The sequence below is a fragment of the Pelophylax lessonae genome (genome assembly GCF_965119305.1).
Source record: "Pelophylax lessonae genome assembly, chromosome: 1".
In the NCBI taxonomy this organism is placed as follows: Eukaryota; Metazoa; Chordata; class Amphibia; order Anura; family Ranidae; genus Pelophylax; species Pelophylax lessonae.
The window spans coordinates 695,206,024-695,229,941 of record NC_138768.1 but is presented as its reverse complement, the minus strand read 5'-3'; the positions used below and the strand labels follow the sequence as shown (position 1 = coordinate 695,229,941).

General features: G+C 42.3%; 1 protein-coding gene across 2 annotated transcripts in view; it reads right to left on the bottom strand.

Moving 5' to 3' along the window:
- The window catches only part of CLCN3 (chloride voltage-gated channel 3), a 198,086-nt gene that overhangs the window by 164,010 nt on the left and 10,158 nt on the right, over positions 1 to 23,918 (bottom strand). For both annotated transcript variants that reach the window (XM_082243985.1, XM_082243987.1), the window contains exon 2: positions 14,150 to 14,325. In XM_082243985.1, coding sequence (XP_082100111.1) covers positions 14,150 to 14,309 — 160 coding nt within the window. In that variant the 5' untranslated portion in view covers positions 14,310 to 14,325. The remainder of the gene's footprint in view (positions 1 to 14,149; positions 14,326 to 23,918) is intronic.

Here is a 23,918-nt window from a genome sequence, read left to right as displayed (position 1 = left end):
TCAGCAGTCTTCTCCATGATCGTGTAACCTACTGAACCAGGTTGAGAGACCATTTAACGACTTAAGGACCACCCCACAAACATTTACTGCAGCAGGGTGGCCCTTAAAGAGGAAGTAACCCCTCCTCTGACACTTTTACCTATAGGTAAGCCTATATTAAGGCTTACCTATAGGTACTGTAAATATCTCCTAAACATGTACCGTTTAGGAGATATTTACCTTACATGCAGCCAGTGACGTCACTGGCGCATGCGCTCTGAAGGAACGGCCAGAGCCTCGTGCCATTAACCGTTGGCTCCCGCGCGGGAGTGACTTCACCGCAGCTCCGGCCAATCAGATGGCCGGATGCCGCGATCCCGGAAGACGGGCGACTGAACATGTCGCCCGTCATCCAGCTAAGCAGGCGGCATGGCAGGGGCTCGTTCTTAGGTAAGTATTTCATAATGAGCTAGTATGCGATGCATACTAGCTCATTATGGGTTTCGCTTTCAGGTTTCGGGAAAAAAAAAAAAAAAAAAAACAACTTTCGAGGGTTTACAACCTCTTTAAGTGCAAAATCCCATAGTAGACTCTGAGCACGCGCGCCGCTGGAGCTGCGCTTCTGCTGTGATTGGACACAGCCGGAGCCAACCAGCGGGTCCTGCAGCCACGATGGCTGCTGGGACCCGCCGATCGTCCATAGGAGAGACAGAACGGCAGTCTGCCTATGTAAACAAGGCAGACTGCTGTTCTGTCACAGAAGGAGAGAGAGATCTTGTGTTACTGCTAATCTGGAACACAGAGGTCTCTCTTCCTCCAGTCAGTCCATCCCCCACACAGTAAGAAAGCACCCCCAGTGAACACACAGTTAACACCTTCTCTACTAGTGTCAATAATACAGTGACAGTGCTTTTTTTTAGTGTCACTTTTTTGATGTCACTGAAAAAAAGAAAAAAAGTGTTACTTAGTGTCAGATTTGTCCACTGCTATGTCACAGTCCCGCAAAAAAAAAAAAAAAAACAAACAAACAAACAAACAAACACACACACACACACACCACAGGAGGGGGATCAAATACCACCAAAAGAAAGCCATTTGTGGGGGGGGGGGGGGGGGGGGGATCCGCCAATCCCCCGCTGAGCTGGAGGATGACAGCTGTGTCTCCGCGCTGTGTGCGGAGACACAGCTGTCAGTTCCCCATGCATCTCTATGGGGGAAATCGGATGGGAACGGACCGTCGGTTCCCATCCGGTCCGAACTATTGCAGTTCTGCGAGCGACGTTTGCTTGGGAATGACAGCTCATTCATTTGAATGGGCTAATATGCCTGTGTTTCATGCAGGAAACACACCTGGTTAACACCTATGCATTGTTGGCGCTTTTGTGCAGAAACGCACTACAGTTAATTTAACATGGTTTCCTATGGGGCAAGTTCACATCTATGCTTTTTTCAGCCACTGTTTTTGGAAAGGGTCAGGGACTTGTTTTAAATGCAAATACTGTGCTTTTTTTGCTTTTTAGTTCAATGTACTTCAACTGAGAAGCTGCAGAAAAGCATGTAGTGTGTAACAACAAATTGGCTAAAATAAATAAAATAAAATGCAAAACTCAAAAATCGGGGCAAAAAACGCACAGCAAAAAGCACTGCAGAAACAATCGAAAGCAAACTGCATAGGTGTGAACTGAGCCTTAAACCAGTGGCTGGGAAATTTTCCAGCAGTTCCCACATCTGCAAATGCGTTGCGTTGTTTAGATGCATGGGGATGCTATTAGGAATGAATGTCAGCCCCACTCATATGTAAAGAGCAGCGCGTTTTAGTTGTGGATGCAGAAAGCGCTGCCATTACCGCACCTGCAACCGCCAGCATTAGAGTAAACCTAGCCTTATGCTGGCCATACACTATATGAAAAATCGTCCAAAATTCGGTCATTTGAACAGTTCTTTCGTTTTTCGGCCAGTTAATGGGCACGAATCAGTAAATCGGTTGGGATGTTTTTGAGCCAAAAAAACAACGGACAAGTTTGGAAATTTTCTGCCGAACGAACAATAAACTTGAAAGGGTAATGTGTTTCTCGTCCCAACTGTTTGTACTTGGTAAAAGGTGAAAAAAAAAAAACTGATTCAACTATTTATCGGTGATTACATGATGGCACGATCGTTTGCTCTCACGGCCGAATCTTGGTTTTTGGAAAAGGAGTTTGAACGATTTTTCGTATAGCGTATGGCCAGCATTAGACTGGGGTGCCTCGACGACCAATCTTGATATTGTTTTTTGGAGAGACAAACTTTTGCAATCACTTTAAAGGTGCTGGTACTTAAGTGGTTAAAAAGACACTTTGAATCATCAAAAGGATTCACATAAAAGCACAGATCAATGAGGGCCATTTCAAGATTACATGCATTGTTTTCTATTTCCCAGGACATTCTGTAATAGCCTCACAATCTGCCTGTATAATTGCTAGGAACCACATCAGGAAGAGTTGATTTCCTTGTTCAGCCACAGCTCCTCTAGCACAATAATATCACAGCCTCCTGCTGCGGTGACCGACACAACATTGTGAGAGCTTGTCTGACAGCGCCCGGGCACTGTGCAAGAGACTTCTGACCGGTGAGGAGTCTCATTAAAAAGACTAACCCATTCCATGCTTTGTCTAAGTGGGATCACGCAGCTGGGGGTGGGGAGTCCACAATCACTGTCTGATGGGTGCTGCTAACAAAAGATAGTGGCATCCAGCAGTAATTCCACAGAATTATGAAATACATGAGAGAAGAGGTCTTTGGGGCTACTGATGATCACAATAAAAAAGGTACCAATTTTAAACAATACAAGTATAATCCAAAAAGGCTAATAAGATATGTAGCGCCAGAGGATAAAATAATGAAGCAAAGTGAATATCAAGTATCTTACAAAACTAAAATCGATAAATAATTGAGTACCACAATAAATAAATAAGTGAGTACCACAATAAAGGTGCACGTGCTATTAACCACTTAAGCCCCGGAGGATTTGGTTGCTAAACGACCAGGGGCTATTTTGCGATTCGGCACTGCGTGACTTTAACGGACAATTGCGCGGTCGTGCGACGCTGTACCTAAACGAATTTGGCGTCCTTTTTTTCCCACAAACAGAGCTTTCTTTTGGCGGTATTTGATCACCTGTGCGATTTTTTGATCACGCGCAATAAACAAAAAAAGAGCGTCAATTTTGCAAAAATAGCAATATTTTTCCCTTTTTTTTTTATATGAAATTCCCCCCCAAAAAAATTTAAAAATCAAAATTTAACATTTTCGGCCAATTTGTTTTATGCTACCTATGTTTGGTAAAAAAAAAAAAAAAAAAAAAAAAAAAAAAAAAAAAAAAAAATCGCAAAAAGCGTATTTTGATTGGTTTGCGCAAAAGTTATTGCGTTTACTGACTAAGGGAAAGATTTTTGTCATTTTTGTTGTTTTTTTTAACGCGTAATGGCGGCGATCTGCGATTTTTTTTGCGGTACTGCGACATTGGGGCGGACAGATCGGACCCTTGACTGACATTTTTGACACTTTTGGGGTTACCAGTGACATTTCTACAGTAATCAGTGCTATATATATGCACTGTTACTGTAAAAGTACACTGGTAGTGAAGGGGTTAACTTTATTTGAGAGGGAGGGGCTGTGTGTGTCCCTAGGGGCGTGATTCTTACTGTGATTGGCTGTGGCTTCAGCTGTATGCAGAGTGATCAACGGATCTACATAGTAGATCCATATGATCAGCTCTCATACAGAGGGGAGAATGACAGGCAGCTTGTTTACACAAGCTGCCTGACTTTCTCCCTCTCCCCCGCCGATCGCAGCGTGGCCGGCGGACATCGGGTCCGCCGGTCACACGCGCGGGGGGGGGTCCGTGACCACGCGGGCGGGCACGCGCTCGCTCCCTAGACCCTCACAAGCTAGTGACGTAGCCCTACGTCACTTTGCCTGTGAGGGGCTGACCGCCGACGTAGATCGGCGTGCGGCGGTCGGCAAGTGGTTAAATCATGTGATGACGGATTATTTAAAATCCAAGTGATAAAAGGCTAAAACTGTGAATAACTTACTATCAAAATATCACAATAAGGTGCCCGTGCTAGTAAAAATGTTGAATTAATATAAATAGGTGGAATATCATCAACAAATGGTGCAAAATTCATAAAAATAGGTGATCCTTTCTGTGCTGTGCGGATAGGCTGGTGCTTTTAATTCATAATGTGACTTAGTGCATTGATGATAATGCTGGCCGCTCACCTCCTGGTTTGGCTCACAGATTAGAATGAGCCAAACCCGCTTTTTGCACACACAGGTGCTGTTAGATAATGGGTAGGTTGCTTCCTCCTGTCCTCCCTCTGGATGAAAATGCCTCAGGTGGGATATGGTGACCCAACTCGCCCCTGCTGAGGAAGTCGTGGATTCGACGTAACGCATACGGGGGAGGAGCCTGCACACGCTGTAGCACCCATTATTGCGGTCTATGCTTGCACTGGCCGAGTGCCATCCCATGTGAGTTTTTTTTGCTGTTTTTACCTCAATAAATCAGTTATTACAGAGAGCACTAGATTGCTTTGTTTATTTTACACATGTACCCATGCATGACGGTGGAGAGACGGTTATGAGGAAGTGATCACTTCATCCCTGTTACTGTGTCCCTGACACGGCGAGTTGGGTCACCATATCCCACTTGAGGCATTTTCGTCCAGAGGGAGGACAGGAGGAAGCAACTTACCTATTATCCAAAAGCTGAAGGGGACTGAAGTTCATCTTTAAGGAAAAAAGGGGGCATATTCTTATCAAAGTTCATAAAAAATAGTTTCTTTGTAAAATTTGGGATTGTATTTGTACATGGGAGAAAACAGACTGCTATAACTTTGTTTTGCTCCTTCCCACAATGCAATTCTAGGATTCAGCTAAACTCCTAAAACAATGCATTACCCTATGTGGCTAATATCCACAAAACTTTAAAGCAAGGCATTTAACTGAGTCAAATGCAGAGCTCCCTTTAGTGGCGAACTTACAAATCTTTATACACAATTGCATACCAAATATTAAAGAAACCATGCAGGCTGTTACAACAATTTTCTTTAAAGTGGTTCTAAAGGCTGAAGGTTTTTTACCCTCATGCATTCTAGGGGTTTGAGTCGTGGCTCCATGTGTCTTATGAACGCATATAGCAGCAACTCAGCACGCAGAGGTGCCCCCAGGGCAAGTTGCTTTCTCTAGGGGCACTGCTCAGGAGGGGGGGAGCCCCGACGGGGAAACCAAAAAAAAGAAAAAAAGAGGATAGGAGCTGCTCTGTGCAAAACCACCACACAGAACAGGTATGTTAACATGTTTGGTTTTTTTGTTTTTTAATGAAACTTTAATATTTTAAAAGCAGAGCTTTACCCATAACTAGATACAAAATATTGTTCTTTAGTAAGGTACATACATTCCACATTAATAATTATGCTACCAAGATTAGTATATGCTGTAAATTGCCTCCTGCATTGATCCCGTTTCTTCTTGCTGGAGGCTGCCATTTTGCTGAAGCCCAGAGCCCGTGAACAGCAGTTAATCAAAACGGAACTAAACCCATCAATTTAATGATTTAAAAAAACAGTTACATTCCTGGAATGCCAAGATTGCCGACACATTTGCTTGTGTCACAGATCAAACAGAAGCAGCTTCTCTGGCTGTAAAGGATATGAGGGTTGAATTCCACTTTCAGGCTGTCAGCAGATCAGCCTCTACAAAACTCGTCAGTGCCTAAAATTTGAGAGCAACTGAGCATGTGTAAAGTAGGGTGAAACAGTATTCACTGTATTTTAAACAGTATAGAAACTTATTTTTTAACGTTTTACATAGCTATACCTGCGAAAGTAACCAGACTCAAGTGATCTAGCAGGAATTAATTTTATGAATAAAGTTCCACTTTAAGGTTTCTTGCTACTGAGGCAAAGTGGCATTTCCCTGCTAAGAAGAATGAACAACTACCAGCTTACTGTCCATAAAATATCCCACAGGTTTCACACCCAGCAATAAGAGTTGTGTCGGCGCACCCTTTTCGTGAAGGATTGCTAGATTTTAACCCTCTCCCAGGGGTAAAAGCACTGATACTCCACAGTTTAGATTCAAGGTAAAAAGGAATCTGGGGGAGGTATTAATTAGGAAGAGGACATACAGCAAGCAGGTCTCCCTACCTCAGACAATTCACTTGGCCTGCCAGCTAGGTGGGAGGCCCACTATCCCATTCACGTGTCTTGTGTTTTTTTGCAGTGAGCAATTCTGCGCTAACTCTGGTTCCAGAACACATGGAATCGCATGAGAATTGAAATAACATTGCTTTCTATGGAAGCCGTTCAGAGGTATGCAGTGCGATTCAGATGAAAAAGGCTCCTGTGCGAGTTTACAGCAGTGCAGTTTTGACCTCCATAAATCTGAATTTTAACCTCATGCGAAACACTAAGGGGAAGGGGGAGAGGACAAATCTCAGCTGTATCCAAGTTGCATGAAAAACGCACTGGAATCGCCTCTTAACCGAATAAACTTGCACTGATCAAATTTCAATGCAAAAATCGATTCAACTCCCACCACATTATTGTGAACTTAGGCTTATTGCTTGGAGGCGTTTTTAGTTTTAGGAGACTTTGAAAGGGTTAGTGGGATATAATCTAGTCCTCCATTTTATGCCCTCTCTTTATTCTGCTACCCTAGGACAGACTGGCAAATCCCTGACATTCAGACAGGGTGTAAAATTAGAAAAGCACAACTGTATTATTTATGCCAAACATAGGCCTACCTAGACCGTTTGCAAAATGCCTATTCTGTCTATATGTGCATTTATATAATGTTGGAAACAATTCAAGTCTTGATGATTTGCTATACAGTATACACAGACTGATGTATGTTGGTGATTGTTTCTGAAGAAGCGGACATCACTTTGTTGACTGATTATAGAATTCCTCCATTGTGGTCTATACAGTTTTAAGTGGTGCTCTGGGACAATATACATACATGGCATAATTGAACAATATCAAAATCGAAATTTGACAGGTTCAGCAGGGACCGGCTGAATATGATTTATGTATGGGCTAGCTGGTTGTACAGAAATCATGCACTATAGCACTGCAGAAGACATGCTCTCATCCAAAGGAAGATAAAATTATTTGGATCTAGCGCCAGGACAATCTAGGGCTGTATTGATAAACAATTAAGAGTGCAATGCTGCCAATTAACAGCAAATGGATGCAGCAGCAGGATGAAAAACAGATGAAAAATCGGCACAAAAATACGTGCCTAAGCAAAGTAATATGTGCAGAACCTTACGGAGCGGACGTGAGGACGTCACAAGACGAAACTAGTTGGGCGGGACTAGGACATTTGAACGTACTGCGCAATTCAGTTTCTAGGAATACAGCAGCCGGAGACGAATGATCAGAATACAAAGTGTCTACTTAGATTGTTTCCATAAACTGCATCTATGCTGGAACCCTCAGTGTCGGGATGACACTCATGAAATGGGAGTTGCAATTTCATTAAACATTTTTATATCATACGGAATTACACTATGTCAGCTCATCTTTTCTCTTAAACATAGGATATATCCCTGCCTGATCACATGTGGTTGTCTGTCTGAGGAGGATTCATTGAAGTGGGATATCACCCTGCATATTTGATGAAGAAAATAAACTTTACTGCTGGTTTATAATCTTATCAACTACTCCATCTGGTGAGTCAGTTTGGGGTGACTGGTGGAAGCAGCACAAAGGGTTCTTCACAGCGCACATTTTTGCTGAGGATTTGTCATAACTTGCACTTTTTGCACATTTTCCAGCATCTTTTTTAAATTTTATAATTTTAAAATCTATACTCAATTTTTTGTATGATTTTAGCATTGAATTTGTCATAGTTATGATTGGTTGATAATTTATCCAGCTTGTTTGCACAGATTTGCACACAAAACTTAGTCAGCATAATTTGCACATTCATAGGACATGTTTGATGGTCATTTAGTAGTATCACATGCATATCTTTACAAGACATGCATATTTAGTTATTTCAGCACCGTACACTTTCATAATTAACATCATTACTTATTGTGTATTTTACAAATCTATAGTTGGTTATGCACATATCACTTTAGGCTATTCACTCAAAAGTATTTTTGCGCCGATTTTTCAGGTTTTTCATTCTCTCATCCACACCGAATGCGTAGATAGGGGAATCTGCATTTTTTTCTCATTCATCCACTGGTTAAACAAAAAAAAAAAGAAGAAAAAGAAGTGTATAATGTATGGCCATTCTTAAATCTTATGAGGACTAGTGCATAATTGTTTACATATTTTATACTGGGTCCAAATTGGAGCTTTTATGATTTGATGTAGCTTCAGTTTTGTTATTACCTTGTCAAATCTGGGATATTATTCATTTAATATGATCATATAATGTAGTTTCATTTTGAGGATTGTTTGGGTTGGCCTTTGAAAGTTCCACCTACAACTATTACTACTTCAGCCTAAAATGTTGGAGTTAGAATTGGGCTTGAAAGAATCTGGCAAGTTAACTTGGAAGGCACATAAACCCCACAGTGCAGTGTGTTGCACCCCATCCTTTTTCAGTTTCCATGTTAGACAGCCCCTTCATTTTTAATGTTTTATCAATGCAACTCACCACATGAAAAACAGTTTTAATTTACTGTAAAATTATTTCCTTGCAGTTCATGAAGGGATACAGGACAGAAGAAATTCTGGGACATATGGGTTATACTGTCATCTAAAGCAGTGGTCCTCAACTCCGGTCCTCAGGGCCCACTAACAGGCCAGATTTTAAGTATTACCTTGGGGAGATGCAGACTAGAGTACTGCAATCACAGAGCAGCAATTTATATCACCTGGGATGTATTTCAGTAATCTTGCAAACCTGGCCTGTTAGTGGGCCCTGAGGACCAGGGTTGAGGACCACAGATCTACAGAATTGAACAGAGGCAAACAAAGAAAATTGCCCGTCAGCCAGTAGAACCCCTGCCACTCCCATTAGGCTTTGGTTTTCTACAAAAGCAACAGTAGGAGTGAGGGTTGGGGCATTTGTCCCTGCATGAACAACAAGAAAAAGATTTTACGGTAAGTCACAAATCTTGTTTTAAGGGCATAGGTCAGAATGAATTCTGAGACTTTAGGGAAGTCTAAAGAAAATCCAACTAAAACGTGTTAACATTTCCTTTCCTGCGATTGCTAGCAATCCCATAAGGGAACATGGTAAATCAGTTTGCTTGCAGTTCAAAGATCTGCCTGAAGGACCATACAATCAATGCTTGCAGCAGCTGAGTCAAACGTCTATATGGTAAAACTTATGCATGGTACGCATGAATAAGTTAGACGATTATTAGTCATTTTTATGCTAGTCTCATATCGAAAATAAAAAAAAGGTTTACTAAAGTGACAAATTCTCGTACGACAGAATAAAATTAAAAAGGGATGTATTGTGTTGTAGTGTATTTGTTTTGTATTTTCGAATGACAACTGTACTGATCAAACTAAAATTGTGCGGGTATCTGGTATCATATGAGAATTTGTCCGATCGGATAATATCAGATGAACGGTCATCACCAGCTCTCGAAAGCTGTGTACCAACAATAAGATTATCGCAACATCGCTTTGAAAGTGGTATTTTTCATAAGATTTTCTTACATATAGTTACACAGTAGGTGAGGTTGAATAAAGACAAAAGTCCATCCAGTTCAACCTGTGTAGATGTGTGTGGCCGTAATCATCTCACATAACCCTGAATGTTCTGATCCTTGAGATGTACGTCTAAGAGTCTTTTGAAAGCCACCATACTTCCCGCAGAAACCACCCCTTGTGGTAGAGAATTCCACAATCTTGTAGCTCTAACAGTAAAGAACCCCTGAGGTTAAAACGCTTCTCCTCTAAATCGCAATGTATGCCCTCGAGTCCTCATGCACTATGGCTAAATAGATTTTTTCTATGCCGAGATAACCATTGAGATATTTATAAATTGCCATCATGTCCCCTCTCAGGCGTCTCTTCTCCAGGGAGAATAAATCAAGCGATTGCAGACACTCTTCATAATTAAGGTCCTCCAATCCCCTAATTAGTTTAGTTGCCCTTTTCTGGATCCTCTCCAGCTCCAACACATCCCTCCTGAGGACTGGCGACCAGAACTGGACAGAATACTCCAGATGTGGTCGGACCAGAGTTTTATAAAGTGGAAGGATTATAGTCTTATCTCTGGTATACATCCCTTTCTTTATGCATGCTAATATTCTGCTGGCTTTGGCAGCTGCCGCTAGACATTGCATGCTATTGCCTAGTCTATCATCTACCAAGACTCCCAGATCTTTCTCCATTTTTGGTTCCCCCCCTAACGTGTATTGTGCTTTTATGTTTTAAGTCCCCAAGTGCAAAACCTTACACTTATCCACATTAAACCTCATTTGCCATGTCGTAGCCCACTCTGTTATTTTGTCCAGGTCATTTTGTAGGATATCTGCTTCATGCTGTGCAGTTATTGACCTGCCCAATTTTGTGTCATCTGCATAAACTGATATAGAACTACTGATCCCGTCCTCAATGCTGTTTATGAATAAATTGAACAAGGTTGGTCCCAGGACTGAGCCTTGGGGGACCCCGCTTACCACCTCAGACCAGTCTGAGTATGCGCTGTTTATTACCACCCTTTGAACACGCCCTTTTAGCCAATTCCGTATCCAAGAGCAAACCCTGCGGTCGATACCTGCAGACCTTATTTTATAAAATTAGGCGCCTGTGGGGAACCGTATCAAATGCCTTGGTGAAATCCAGGTACACCACATCCACTGGTCTGCTCCTATCTAGCTCACAGCTCACCTCCTTGTCCTCCTCCTCTGATTAGGTGAATGTGCCTTTAGTGAATGTGTGAACAGAAAACCAGGTGGCAGCTTTGCAATCTGGGAAACAGATGCATAATGTCGAAAGACCTCTGAGGCACACACTGATCTAGTAGTTGGGGAGGACTGGGCTACCTCCAGGCCCGCCTGACCCTCATCTATCCATTAGAATGCATGTGCTTCTATTGTGGAGTCTCTCATAAATTAGTAGGGTTAGGACTGCAAGTAATACAGGGTGCCGTTAATGAGCCTTGCAGCTTGCGCATGCGTTTGCAAATGTGTGCTAACTAAACCCCTGTTTTTAACGCATACTGTTAAGACAGGTTAATTTGGTTGGCAAGCAGACTGGTTGGTGAGTTGAGCTGGGAATTTCCTGTTTTTGTCATATATACTGATCTAGTAGTGCGCCTTGACAGAAAAATGAGGAACACTGAAGCCAAAAGGGGCTGCCAATGCTACCATGAAGCAGGGAGGTAACCTGATCCTTGGGACAGAAAATCTGGGCGAGCTGGGAGAGTCTGCCAATACTGATGGGATCCAAGTACCACATCAGCCTGGGCCAGTTCAGTGCAATGAGAAACACTAATGCCCTCCATCTCGATTCTAGAAAGCAGATAAGGGAGGAGTATCACAGGAGAAAATGCATCGATCAGGTTGAACAGATTCCACAAAGGCGCCAGAGTGCCCACTGCGATTACTAGAAGATCTCAGGACCCTCACGACAAACTTGCTTAATTTGTTGCTGAATCTGCACGACAGGCGATTCAAATCTGATGTTTCCCACTTGAGACAGAGGTCTTAAAAACATCTCAGAGTGGAGAGATCATTATTCTGAGTCCAGACATTGGCGACGAAAGATAGCTTTCCAATTTTCTACTCCTGGAATGGTTGTGGCAGGCAGAGGTGTAATGTGGAGTTCAATGCAAGCCAAAATCTGGTCAACTTATTTTTGGTCTGCAATATTTCTGGTTTCTCCTTGATAATTGATGTATGGCACTGCCACTGGTTTCTCCTTGATAATTGATGTATGCCACTGCCACTGACTATGTCAGAGTTGGATGATCTTGCAGTTGAGAGGTCCAGCGTTCAAGGGATAGCAGATTTGCTTGAATATGTAAAAGGAGGAGATGAGTTTCCTCAAGTGATCAAGTACTCTGCACCAAAAAGATATCAAGGACCTTCCCCAAACCCATCAAGCTCCTTCAGGCTAACATCCAATTATGAGAATCTTACAAAATGATTTTCCAGAATTCAGGGCTGGATGCATAAGCCAGCAGACCAGACACAACCTGGTACTAAGCGGCAGACAGATCAATTAATCCAGAAACTGGACCAACTCGTCTCATGTATCTAGAGTGTTGAGTCACAACAGCCTAAAGCTTTGGCATGGTGTGGTCCAGGTACATCTTCCAAGGCTATGCCAAGTACCAGCCATTCCGGAAAACTGCAAAAGTGAGCCCTCTGCTCTGTGGTATTGAAGAAGCTTCGTTAAAGCAAAAAGTCCTGATAAAAACTGAGAAAATTGTCTCTTGCCTCTTCCTGAAGGATCTGGGTGTTCTGGTAGATCATAAGCTTAATTGCATGCAATGCCAAGCTGCGGTTTCCAAAGCAAGCTAAGTCCTTTCTTGTATTAACAGATGCATGGACTCCAGAGAGAGATATCACTTTGCCCCTGTACAAATCATTACTAAGACCTCATCTGGAATATGCAGTTTAGTTTTAGGCACCAGTTCTTAAAAAGGAGATCAGGGAACTGGAGAAAGTGCAGAGAAGGGCAACCAAAACTGATAAGAGGCATAGAGGAGCTCAGCTATGAGAAAAGATTAGAGGAACTGAATTTATTCTCTCTTGAGAAGGAGATTAAGGGGGGATATGATCAACATGTATAAATACATAAGGGTCCATATAGTGAACTTGGTGTTGAGTTGTTCACTTTAAGGTCATGTAAAATACCTTGTAAACTAGCAAGAAACTGCATGATAGGAGCAGGAGGGGGTTATACTGGTTGACTGACTGACAGTTTTCTTGTCAGTGTTTGATCATCCTGTGGATTGCAGTATAACCCATACATCTCAGAATGTCTTCTGCCCTTTGTCCCTCAAATAATTATTCAAGGTAAGTTGTGGATGAAACTTTAAAATGCAGCCCACTCTGTAGATGTGTATTGGAGTGAAAATTGCAACACAACACAAAACGTGCATATTGCTGTGATCTTCTGAATCATATGTGACACGTGTTGTAGCATGAAAGTACCCTAAAAGAAGGTTCCATTACACACCATATACAACTTAAGTGATCACATAACATTACGACATTGAGATCATTATGGCTGAAAACAACCAAAAAATACCCCATTAAGAAACGGTTTTCTTAATGCAAGAAAAAAAAAAAAAAAAAAAAAAAGTTTTAAAAATTGTTTACCAAGGTAAAAAAGGCCCAGGTACTTTTTTGTATCTCAGTGTCATGTCCTAAATTAAATGCAGGAACTCACAGATGTTTCTACATACCTAAAGGTGCTTTTATGAGCATAATGATGCAAATTTAAACAGTCAAAAAGTTGAATGTTTCTGACCAATCTCCTTCCACCTCCTGCTCTTTCAGTAATGTGATAGACAACCTCATAGTCCAAAAGGGATGTGCAAAGGTCAGGCCAAAGCACCGACTTTCTAGCTGATGCTAATATTATATAAAAAGTATTCACGGATTCCTGCAATTTCCAGGGATACTGGAACCCATCTTATAACTAATCGTATAACTCAAGGCAAAACATACATTTTAGATTTGGATAGAGTGGAGATGGATTAGAACACCGGTAAGTTTTTGTATTGCTGTCTGTGCCCCTCGGGGAGATTTACCCTACTATTTGTCCTGTTTACCATCATTGAAAGTGAAAGAAAAGTTAACATTTTGGCTAGTCCCCAGAAAAGTATTAGATGGGAAATCTTCCAGTGGGCAATGGGGACACTAGTTCCGGTGACCTGGGGACCCTAAGATATTACCTTATTTTACAGGGATTTCCTCTCTCTTCCGGTCTTGGCTATGGGACAGGAAGTGAAGGGAAATCTTGATAATGGGACAAAGATAGTGAAAAAAAAAAAAAAAAACCCACACACTGACTAGGGTTTTAACCCTCTATTTAAAATAAAATATACGTTTTTCTTATAGTTCTACTTAAGTATGTGTCTGCATTTGATTTGTAATGCTAGTTTTACATTGCTACCTCCTTTAATATAAACGTGGGTATTGCAGGCAAATAAAAATATAAATAAGAATTTATGGACCATACAAACTTACCGAGTAAGGTATCACCATCTAGCAAGTGGTCATCTTCCAGGGTGTGGAAGTCCATCATCCCCCCAGCTCCATCCAGGAGTTCCTCGTCACTGCTTGCACTAGTAATACTGTTGTAACTGTTACGGTAGTAGCTTCTCTGAAACAGCTGCTCAGACTCCATTTAGATGCTTGACCACCTGTTTTTTGATACAATCAATAAATCATTAAAATTTCACAATGATTTAGTTATAAGCCTACAGTACATCTAACAAGTAATGACTAACACTAATTTATAAGATGAGATTGTACACAGTCCAAATGCTTTGAACCACTTACTCAACACAGTTGAACAGTGAATTTGCCATTTGCAGTTAGCAAATGCTCAACCTTCCCCCTAGTTTTCAGGAAGGCAGCACAAGGTTAAATGTGCAGTAACCCACAGCTATCAGATTTTACTATGGTCAGGCCAGTCAAGAGATTTTAGATTGCTATGGGTTTTGGCAACATGCAGTGCTGAGTGAAAACCGACATGTACTGTATATGCATGCTGTGAAGAACAACATTAGTGTAATAGGGAAATTATGACTTGTTTACTGAGGCAAACGACCTGGTTACCATACTTTACATACATAAACACAAAAGTTACATGTCTATTAAGAACACAGTGTACCGTTCATTTAAGTGATTTAAACAATCACCTTGGGAAAACAACCCAGTCAGCTTTAAAAAGGTGTGTGTGTTTTTTAAATAAAACAAATATTTATGATAACATTTTCTCTGTTCTCAGAGCTGGGGGGAGGAGAAACAGCAGGACACTGAGCTTCCCAGTGAAAGGCTGTGCATGGGAGAGGGGTGGGGGTGACAGGACAAATTTGATTATTTGAAGGAGAGCAGGCTGAGCTCCCAGCATAGCTAGATAAATGGACTACGCAGTGCTCTCATGCGTAGTGTGGTCAGTTTTTAACAGGAAAGCAGAGGGAATGGCAGGAACACCAGGGATTTCCCACAAGGAAGCAATACAGAGAGAACAGGATACATTCTCATACACGTACATGGTACAGCAGGCACATATCAGGAATATGAAATGTTGGGTTTACATACTCTAAACATTCTCTGTTGGAGAATCTATCAATGTAATTTGGAAGATTCTCCACCAGGGAATGTTTGGAAAAAGTTACATTCACTGCTTTATAAAACAGAATTTATAGTTTTTATGACTGCACTAAGCCAGCTATTCATTTGCAGCAGCTCTTAGCTTTTGTGTGACTTCTGTGCTTTAGGAATACAAGTCTGCCAATGAAAGTCATATTTAAAACAGATTTTTAAATTACAAAAAAAATGCAAACTGCTTATACTTAAATTGGTTGTAAAGTCAAAGGTTTTTTCATATCTTAATGCATTCTAAAAAGCCATCTGTGTCCCTCCTAAGTCCCTCTTATACTTACCTGAACCCTTCTCTTTTCAGCGATGTCCACGAATGCCTCAGCCGTCCTGGGACTCTCTCTCCTGATTGGCTGAGACACAGCATTGGCGCCATTGGCTCCCGCTGCTGTCACTCAAAGTCAGTCAACCAGCCAATGAGAAGAGAAAAAGGGGGCTGGGCCGGGCCGCAGATCTGTGTTTGAATGGACACAGGGAGGTGTGACTCGGATCGGGTGAACCCATAGCAAGCTGCTTGCCGTGAGGGCACTCACCAGTAGGGAGGGGAGCAGAAGAGGGACCCAAGAAGAGGAGGATCTGGGCTGCTCTGCGCAAAATCAACTGCATAGAGCAGGTAAATATAGTTTTTTTTTTTTTTTTTTTTTTTTTTTTTTTTTTTTAATAAAAATAACAGACTTTACAATCACTTTAAAAATGCCCACTTCAGAGAAGCAAGACTTTTCTATTTTAACTTACAGGTAGCTGCCGACCTGGGGTGAAAACTGGGGTTCCAATAGTATCCAAGGAATTTATGTTGCCTATCCAGCTGAATATCACATTGTTCTGAATGAAACATAGGGGGCCTTAAAAGAAAAAAAAAAAAAAAAAAAGGCACCAAATAAAAGAGCTGCACGATAATGGAGCGCCGTCCTTACATAAATATCCACCTCGCCTCTCCTGCAGGGATGCTCCTTGCCATCTTTATCTCTTCAAAAATAAGTATTTACACCACCTTGGGAACGCTCTACCTTTTACAATATTTTCTAACTCGACGCAACGCAAGAGTAGTTTAGCACACGCTATTGGACAATAATAGAAACCATCCCAAATTACTCGGGAGCTGGCAGACCACCACATAGAACTTGGCATTGTTGAGTTGGCGCATGGAAAATGGGTTATTCCCCCCCGTCCTTCAACTCCTGAAAACACAAAAAATAGGGAAATTTCTCTTAGCTGGAGGGCTCTTATTTCTAACTGTTGTGCCCTCAGTGTTGGAAGGACAGTGTAGAAAAAAACCCTCTGCCTTTATAATAACTTTAATCTCTTCCTTCTCCTGCCAATTACTACATGTCCCACAAGGCATTGTTCCTCACACATTGACATTCACAAGTTCTCAGGCACTTACTGACATGTATGAACGGTGTACTGAGCTGTATGTGTGCTGAAATATAAACCAATAATGCATTCCGTATACAGGACAACTAATCGGCTGACCAACTAACTGGATTACGATACTATTTTCATAATTATGTTGATTAGCTGTTTCAGCCCTAGAGTAACTAGTATCTTAAAAAAAAAAAAAAAATATTCAAATTCTTGCACAAGCCCAATGCAGCGTTTCTGCACTGACAGTTTTCAATCGGTTTCCAGCGTCACTATTATCATGGAAGGTTAAGTACAGGAGTTCACTGCTGCATCAGACTGTGTCCACTAACAGAACACAGAAAAGCGGAGGTCGCCTAAAGGAACCATTACAGGTTTCAAAAAAAAAAAAAAAAAGTGTATTTTTGCACTTTTAACGGTTCAAAAAACATATATACCAATTTAGTAGATATTTTTCTAATAGTGAGTTTTGTAATTTGTCTGGACTTCACTTTTAGCAATAACCCACCACAGCTTTGGAGAAATCACAATATAAAAGTCATAAACAATGCTGAAAGTGTAAACTAATAATAATCTAATAACACAATACATACCAGAGAGGTAATAAGTACTCCTAGCACAAGATGCAGATTTCTTCCAAGAGTCAATGATATAGCAGAGATCTATGTGAATGAGAGGCACCCAGTACAGCTCTAATCCAGTCACATGATACGCACTGAACACGTGCTTCAAATCATATGAATGAGCGATGCTTTACAGATGAAAACATCCATTTATACAGCAGGCACAACTAGACACAATGGGAAGCTAAACACTGAAAAATATCAGATACCAGGAAACAGACGCCCCTGCAAGAGCTAAATGTATTACATTGCACCGTTCCTTTGTACAGGTCTGTTAAAAGCCATTCCAAAATAAAGTAGGACTCAAAAGGAAAGGTGCAATTGGAAAGCCGATTTATTCATAACTGAATACACTTAACAACTGTATCATCATAAAAAGACACATTAAACCCAACATTTCATATTCCTGATAAAAGTGTGTCCTGTATTTGTATGAAAAAGTATTCTGATTTATTTGTATTGCTTCCTTTGTGTGAAACTCCTGGTGTTCATACCAGTCCCCCTGCTTTTCTATTTAAAAACTGACCACACTTGGCATCAGAGCACAGCATGGTCAGTGTACTGGCTGTGCTGGGAGCTAATCCAATAATCAGACTTCTACCCAGTGAACTGCTATGCACGGGGGCATGTCAGCAGATCAGTGTGATTCATCCTCCCCCGGCTTCTCGTGCTGCTGAGAACAGAGGGAAAAATTTAGAATTTTTTTTTTTTTTTTTTATGTATAAATAGGTTTTGCCTTTGATTTCTATTTTAAACTGAATGGGTTATTTTACAAGGTGGTGGTTAACTAATTATAATACAGAATTTATATAGCGCCAGCAGTTTACAAGGGAAACAGTACAATTTACAACATAGGTCAATACAGAAAGAATAGGAGGGCCCTGCTCATGGAGCTTACAATCTTAAGGGTACTTTAAACTGCCCAAGTTTTCCTCTGCACTACAAAGGTTTGATGTGACACGACCGATGTTGAGACAGTACTGCAGTTCTGTTCTGGGCTAGGGAACATACACTAAAGTGGGGTACACACTAGTAGAAAATCTGCCAAAAATTCCCATCCGAGGTAAAACCGTACGATTTTCGGCTAGTGTGTGCACAACTTTCAGCAGCCGATGCCGACATTTTCAACGAAAATTAAAAACGGAGGGACAAACACCAAAATGGTTATCGTCCGACCCCAGCACAACCAATTTTAGTTTAATGTGTATGCAGTACGACCGCAGAAAATCAGATACAAAAGACAGCGCATGATCTGAAGTTGCTGACGACCCAGAAGTCAAGGAACAAACGTCCCCCCCAAAAAAAAAAAAAAAGCGGACGAGAAATTTAGTGAACATTATGCACTGTCAACTAAAAACGGTTATGACCGCTGAGCATGAGAGAGAAAAATCGGAGGATATTTCGTCCGATTCTTATCAAGTGTGTACGAGCCTTAAGGCCTTGGTGTACACCCCCAGCCCACAGAAAGAAGTCACAGGGCGTTCGTTATGAGGAGAGCAGGGGCCAGAGTGTCATTGATGAAATCATCTTTCCTGCATGGCCAATCCAATGTTCTGCTAGGGTATCATTCAGGTATCAACAAACATCCAAGAGGAAAAAAGGAAGAGCGTCATCCTGTTCAAAAACTAGGTTGAGCAGATCTTCCTCCATCTGTGGCATAAGCTATTCTGTAATCATGTCCAAAAATTTGCCCCTTCAGTTGTACAAAGACTGCCTTGCTGTCAAACACCAACGTTCTGATGTATGAACATTAGTAAGGGGGGGGGAGTCTACCATCCTGGAGGATTCCTGGAAAGGAGTGATCAGGTAATAACTCTAGCTTTCCCCAGTCATCCTCCATGAGACCCCAAAGATTCATACCTAGGGTGGGACTACCGCCTGCAGGACCTTTCGACCAAAGGTTAGATCTTGGGCGGAGACCAAATCGATCCTGTAGTGTTTCACAAAGGTTGAATCACTGGACCAGATGGCTGCTCGGCAGACTTGCTCAATGGAGGCCCCAACTTTCTCTGCCCAGGAAGTGGCAATTGAGCGTGTAGAGTGCGCTTTCGTGTTTGACGGGCTGGCATGCTTTTGAGTGCCATAAGCTGTTTTTATTGCGGTTCTGATCCATCTACCTATGGAATTTTTTTTGCCGATTTCCCTTTGTGAAGGCCGTCGAATAAAAACAAAAAAGTCTGAAACTTTCCTAAACTGTGGCATCCAGATAATGGAGTGCACATCTTCTAACATCCAAGGTGGCGAACGCTTCCTCCCCTCGGTTGGAAGGATTTTAGCAGAAAGATGGTAACGACCTCCTGTGACCAGAGAAAAGCTGAGGAAACTTTGGGGAGAAACTGCAGGTTTGTCCTAAGTAGTATTTTGTTTTTGAAGACTGAACAAATGTCCCTTTAGTAGTGAGAGCCTGGAGTTTGCCAACTCGTCTAGCTGGCGTAATCGCGATTAGGAAGGCTGTTTTAAGTGTCAAGATTTTTTAATGAAGTCTCCGAAAGAGGCTCGACAGGGGCTTGAGTTAAAGCCCTGAGCACCAGGGTAAGGTCCCAAAAGGGCCACCTTCATGCTCTCGGCTGGTCATTTTCTTAAGACAGACTTGAAGAAACGTTTGACCAGAAGGTTTTCTCAAAGCTGTGTATCCAAGAAAACTGAAAGTACTTTGAACTTTGAGAGTGCTTACTGCTAGGCCAGCTTCTGCTCCTTCGACAAGAAAGTCAAGTACCGTGCCCACATCTAGTGAATCTCGTTTTGTTTGGGCCACATGTTTGCGGAGTACTTTTCCCAGATTTTCCCGCAAATCTTCCTTGTAATTGGTTTTGTAGGGGTTTCTCTACTACTCCGTAAGATGCGCTGTTCAAGATCCATGCTGTCAAATTCAAAGTCTGAAGCTGGGGATGGTGGGCTCCAGACTGCAGGAGGAGGTTGTCTTGGGTTGGTAGAATCCAAAAGATCTTCCTCTGTCATCTTCCTTAAAGCCGAAAACCGGGCCCTTTTCGACAGACGGATCACCCTTGCATTTCCGCACAAATCTTTCTGATCATACTAGGGAGCAGTTGTACCGGTGGAAACGCATACCCCAGACTGAACGAACGACCATGGGAACCCCAGGGAATCTATCCCTAGTGAGTCTGGCTCTCTTTTAAAAAGGGAGAAACATTTTGTCATCACCTTGTTGTTTGCCGGGGCAAAGAGATCGACTTTCAGAAGGCCCCACTTTAAGACAAGCATTGAAATGCTTTTCTGGTTTAGTTCCCATTCTGCTGGGTCCAGCTGTCTCCGGCTCAAGGAGGTACCCTAGGGTATTGTGTTTACCACCGTTCGAGATAATATGTGTATCTCCGCCCATGAGAGAAGCACATGCACTGTCCTCATAAGGGTCCTTGACCTGGTATCCTCTTGTCGGTTGATGTATGTCACAATAGTGAATAGGGACAATAGTGTCCAAAAGAAACTGGATGTGCTTCCCAATGACTGTCTCTTGGAAAAACAGAGAGAGCTTTCAGTACATCTGTCAGTTCCCTCAAGTTGGAGGATGCTTCTGCCATTTCTGGTTCCCAGGTTCCTTGTCTGACCTGTTGACCTGTTGTCCCATGTGCGCCCCCCATCCAGACGCACTGGTGTCTGTAGTAACTCGGACTGGAGTCTGAGGGAGCCATAATTTGCATTCCCTTAGCGTGTCATTTTCTGTTCACCACGTTAAGGTTTTCCCGACAGCTCTGGGAATGGGAATCATTTCCTCCAATGAATCCATGCTTTTGTCCCAGCCGTTCCAACAGGAGGCACTGTAGGGCCCTCATGTGAAGCTGGTTCCATTGTACCGCCGGAATTAAGGCAGACATGAGCCCTAAAAAGGGACATAATGGCACTCCTCATCCCTTGCTTTGTTATTGTCCTCTGGGAGTAGGATCTTTTGTTCCGTCGTATCGATAATGTAGGTCACTTGTAAGCCTGCGATAGCTTCCTCCCTGGATACCCCATAAATTAACAAGTCGTCCAGATAAGGCACTATCTGGACCCCTTTTAATCTGAGCTCTTGCACCACCTCCGCCATGATCTTGGTACATAGAGCTGATGAAATGCCAAAGGGGAAAGCTTGATATTGGAAATGCTGTATTTTTCTCCCTTCCTGGATGGCAAATCTCAGAAACTTTTGGTGGTTGTGGTTAATTGGGACATGAAGGTACGCGTCCTTCAGGTCAAGAGTCACCAAAAAGGCAGCTGCTGGGAGTAAAGTTCTGACCGAGAAAATCGTCTCCATTTTGATCTTCCTGTAATGTATTGACCTGGTCAGGATAAGGCAGTGTCTGCCTAAAGGTTTTGTCCTCAGGTATACATGAGTAGTATCCCTAAGTGTGATGACTCGGATGTATTTCTGTTATCGCTTTCTCCATTAGCAATTCCCTGAGTGCTGTTTTTAAATCGGTATGTCGTGTCTTGAGCAGGTTGGCATCTTCGTAGATTTGAACTTCGTTGAAGGCTCCGATAAAAATCCAATTTTGTATCCTTGGGCTATTGTCTGTAGGATAAAATGGCTTAAGCAGAACGCTCGCCATTAAGGGAGGAAATTAAGTAACCCCCCCCCGCCCCCCCACAGCCCTGTTGGCATCATTGTGGTTTGTTGGAGGATGTTAAGTTTGGAAATTAAGAAGGTGCAGCCTAGAGCGGCCTTTATAAAACTTGTGTGTGCTTGTATTTCCTGCAGGAGGTGAAGCCCATCTCTCATGTGGATGTCCTGGAGGATGACAAGGGAAAGTGACAACGATAAAACGGCAATAATATGCTGTGTCACCAATGGGACTCACCATTGAATATTTGTAGGGCAGATGTAAAGATTGCACAGTTAATGTGTCTTTTAATGTTATTACAGTTGTATTTGGTTCATTCTGGTATGAATAAATCATCTTTACTTTTGCACCGTCATTTTTGAATCACACTGTATATGTTCAATATATATGAACCTGAAGGCACTAAGCCTTGCTGACTTGGCTTTTTAAGTGCCATTTCAAAGCTCCTCCCTAACCAGTTAATTACTATCCTAAAAGAAAGCAGGTGTTGACTTTCATCATTTCCAAAAATCCCTTCCCACATGCTTGTCCAAATCAGTTAGTCACTAACCCGTTAACCCCTTTCACGGTGTGCACTAATTAAAGTATACAGACAAGTTACTGATCTGATCACTGTATTAGTGTCACTTGTGACTTCAGTTAGTTTGAGAGGCAGTTAGTGACAGTCCCAGATGGGTTTAGGGTCCCCACCATATATTCCCTAATAGATTTAACCCCCGCGATTATCCCAGTTAACCCCTTCATTGCCCTATGTCACTATTATAGTGTACAGATCTTTTTTTCTGAACAATGTATTTGTGTCACAGGTGCCATCAGTTAGCGTCAATTCAGGACAGCGTCAGATTGCCCGCCACATATTTAGTGATATATTTTAACCCTTTGATTGCCAGTGACACACAAACACACTAAACACCTCCATTACTAGTATAGTGTCTGAACGGATCAATATCTTTGATCCAATCAGAACTATACTAGCGGCCCCAATAGTTTAGTATATAGTGTTCCCAAAATGCAGCATTAGCAAAATCAGCCCCGACACCTGCCAGCACCTGCGTTTAGCACCTCCGCAGCCCCCCCCCCCCCCCAAGAAGTGCAGAATCAGCAGATATACTGTCGCTTCAAATACACAGCACACTAAACCGCAGCGTTAAGAGTCAGGCCTGATCTCTGCTAGCACTAGCAGTTACACTTTTTGGTAGCGGTTCAAACAGTCCTTGACGTCCAGGTGCTTTTTTACCTGTGAGTCACACAAGGTACCTATACATTTATTGGCCAAAATGTCCAAACAGAGGTACACTAGTGAAGAGGCCTACATGATGCTGAGCATGACAGATGAGAAAGATGGGGAAGCCTCGCTGTCAGAATCAGGCTCAGTATTCAAACCTGTAGACAGCAGCGGCACCCTGACAGATAGCTCTGACGGAGTAGTGTTCCCTGCTAAAGTCAGACGTTCCCGACCCGTTCTTCTGTTGCTGAGTTGCAACAACTGCAGGGTTCTCACATGCAGCAGAGTGTCGGTACTAGTGCCGCCCAACCTTCTGGTGAACTGGCAAGCACCAGCGGCCTAGTACATCCTGGTCATATTCAAACCAGCACTGCAGTAACACTTGGTGATGTGGCGAGTCCCATAACTGCAGTTCAAGCTGGTGCAGTGGTTAGCACAAGTAGTGGGCCGCAGTCACCAAGAATTAAGAATCAAGTCATCGCAGCAAATCCAAATTTGACCCTTGCCAGAGAATTTGCATGTAAACGTATCACGCTTTCAGAATTTAAAACTTTTCTTGGCCTATCCCTCCTCACGGGCATTACTAAAAAGAGTTAGTTGCAGTCATATTGGTCCACTGACCCAATTCACCATATGCCCGTATTCTCTGCTGCCATGGCCAGGACTAGATATGAGCAAATCTGCTGTTCATGCACTTCAGTGACAATAAACTATGTCATCCTCGGGGTGACCCTGGATAAGACTGGCTCCACAAAATTCGGCCCTCGTAAACCACTTCAACCAGAAGTTTGCAACCTTGTATACGCCCCAACAAGCTGTCTGCGTTGACAAGTCCCTGATTACATTTTCTGGCTGCCTTG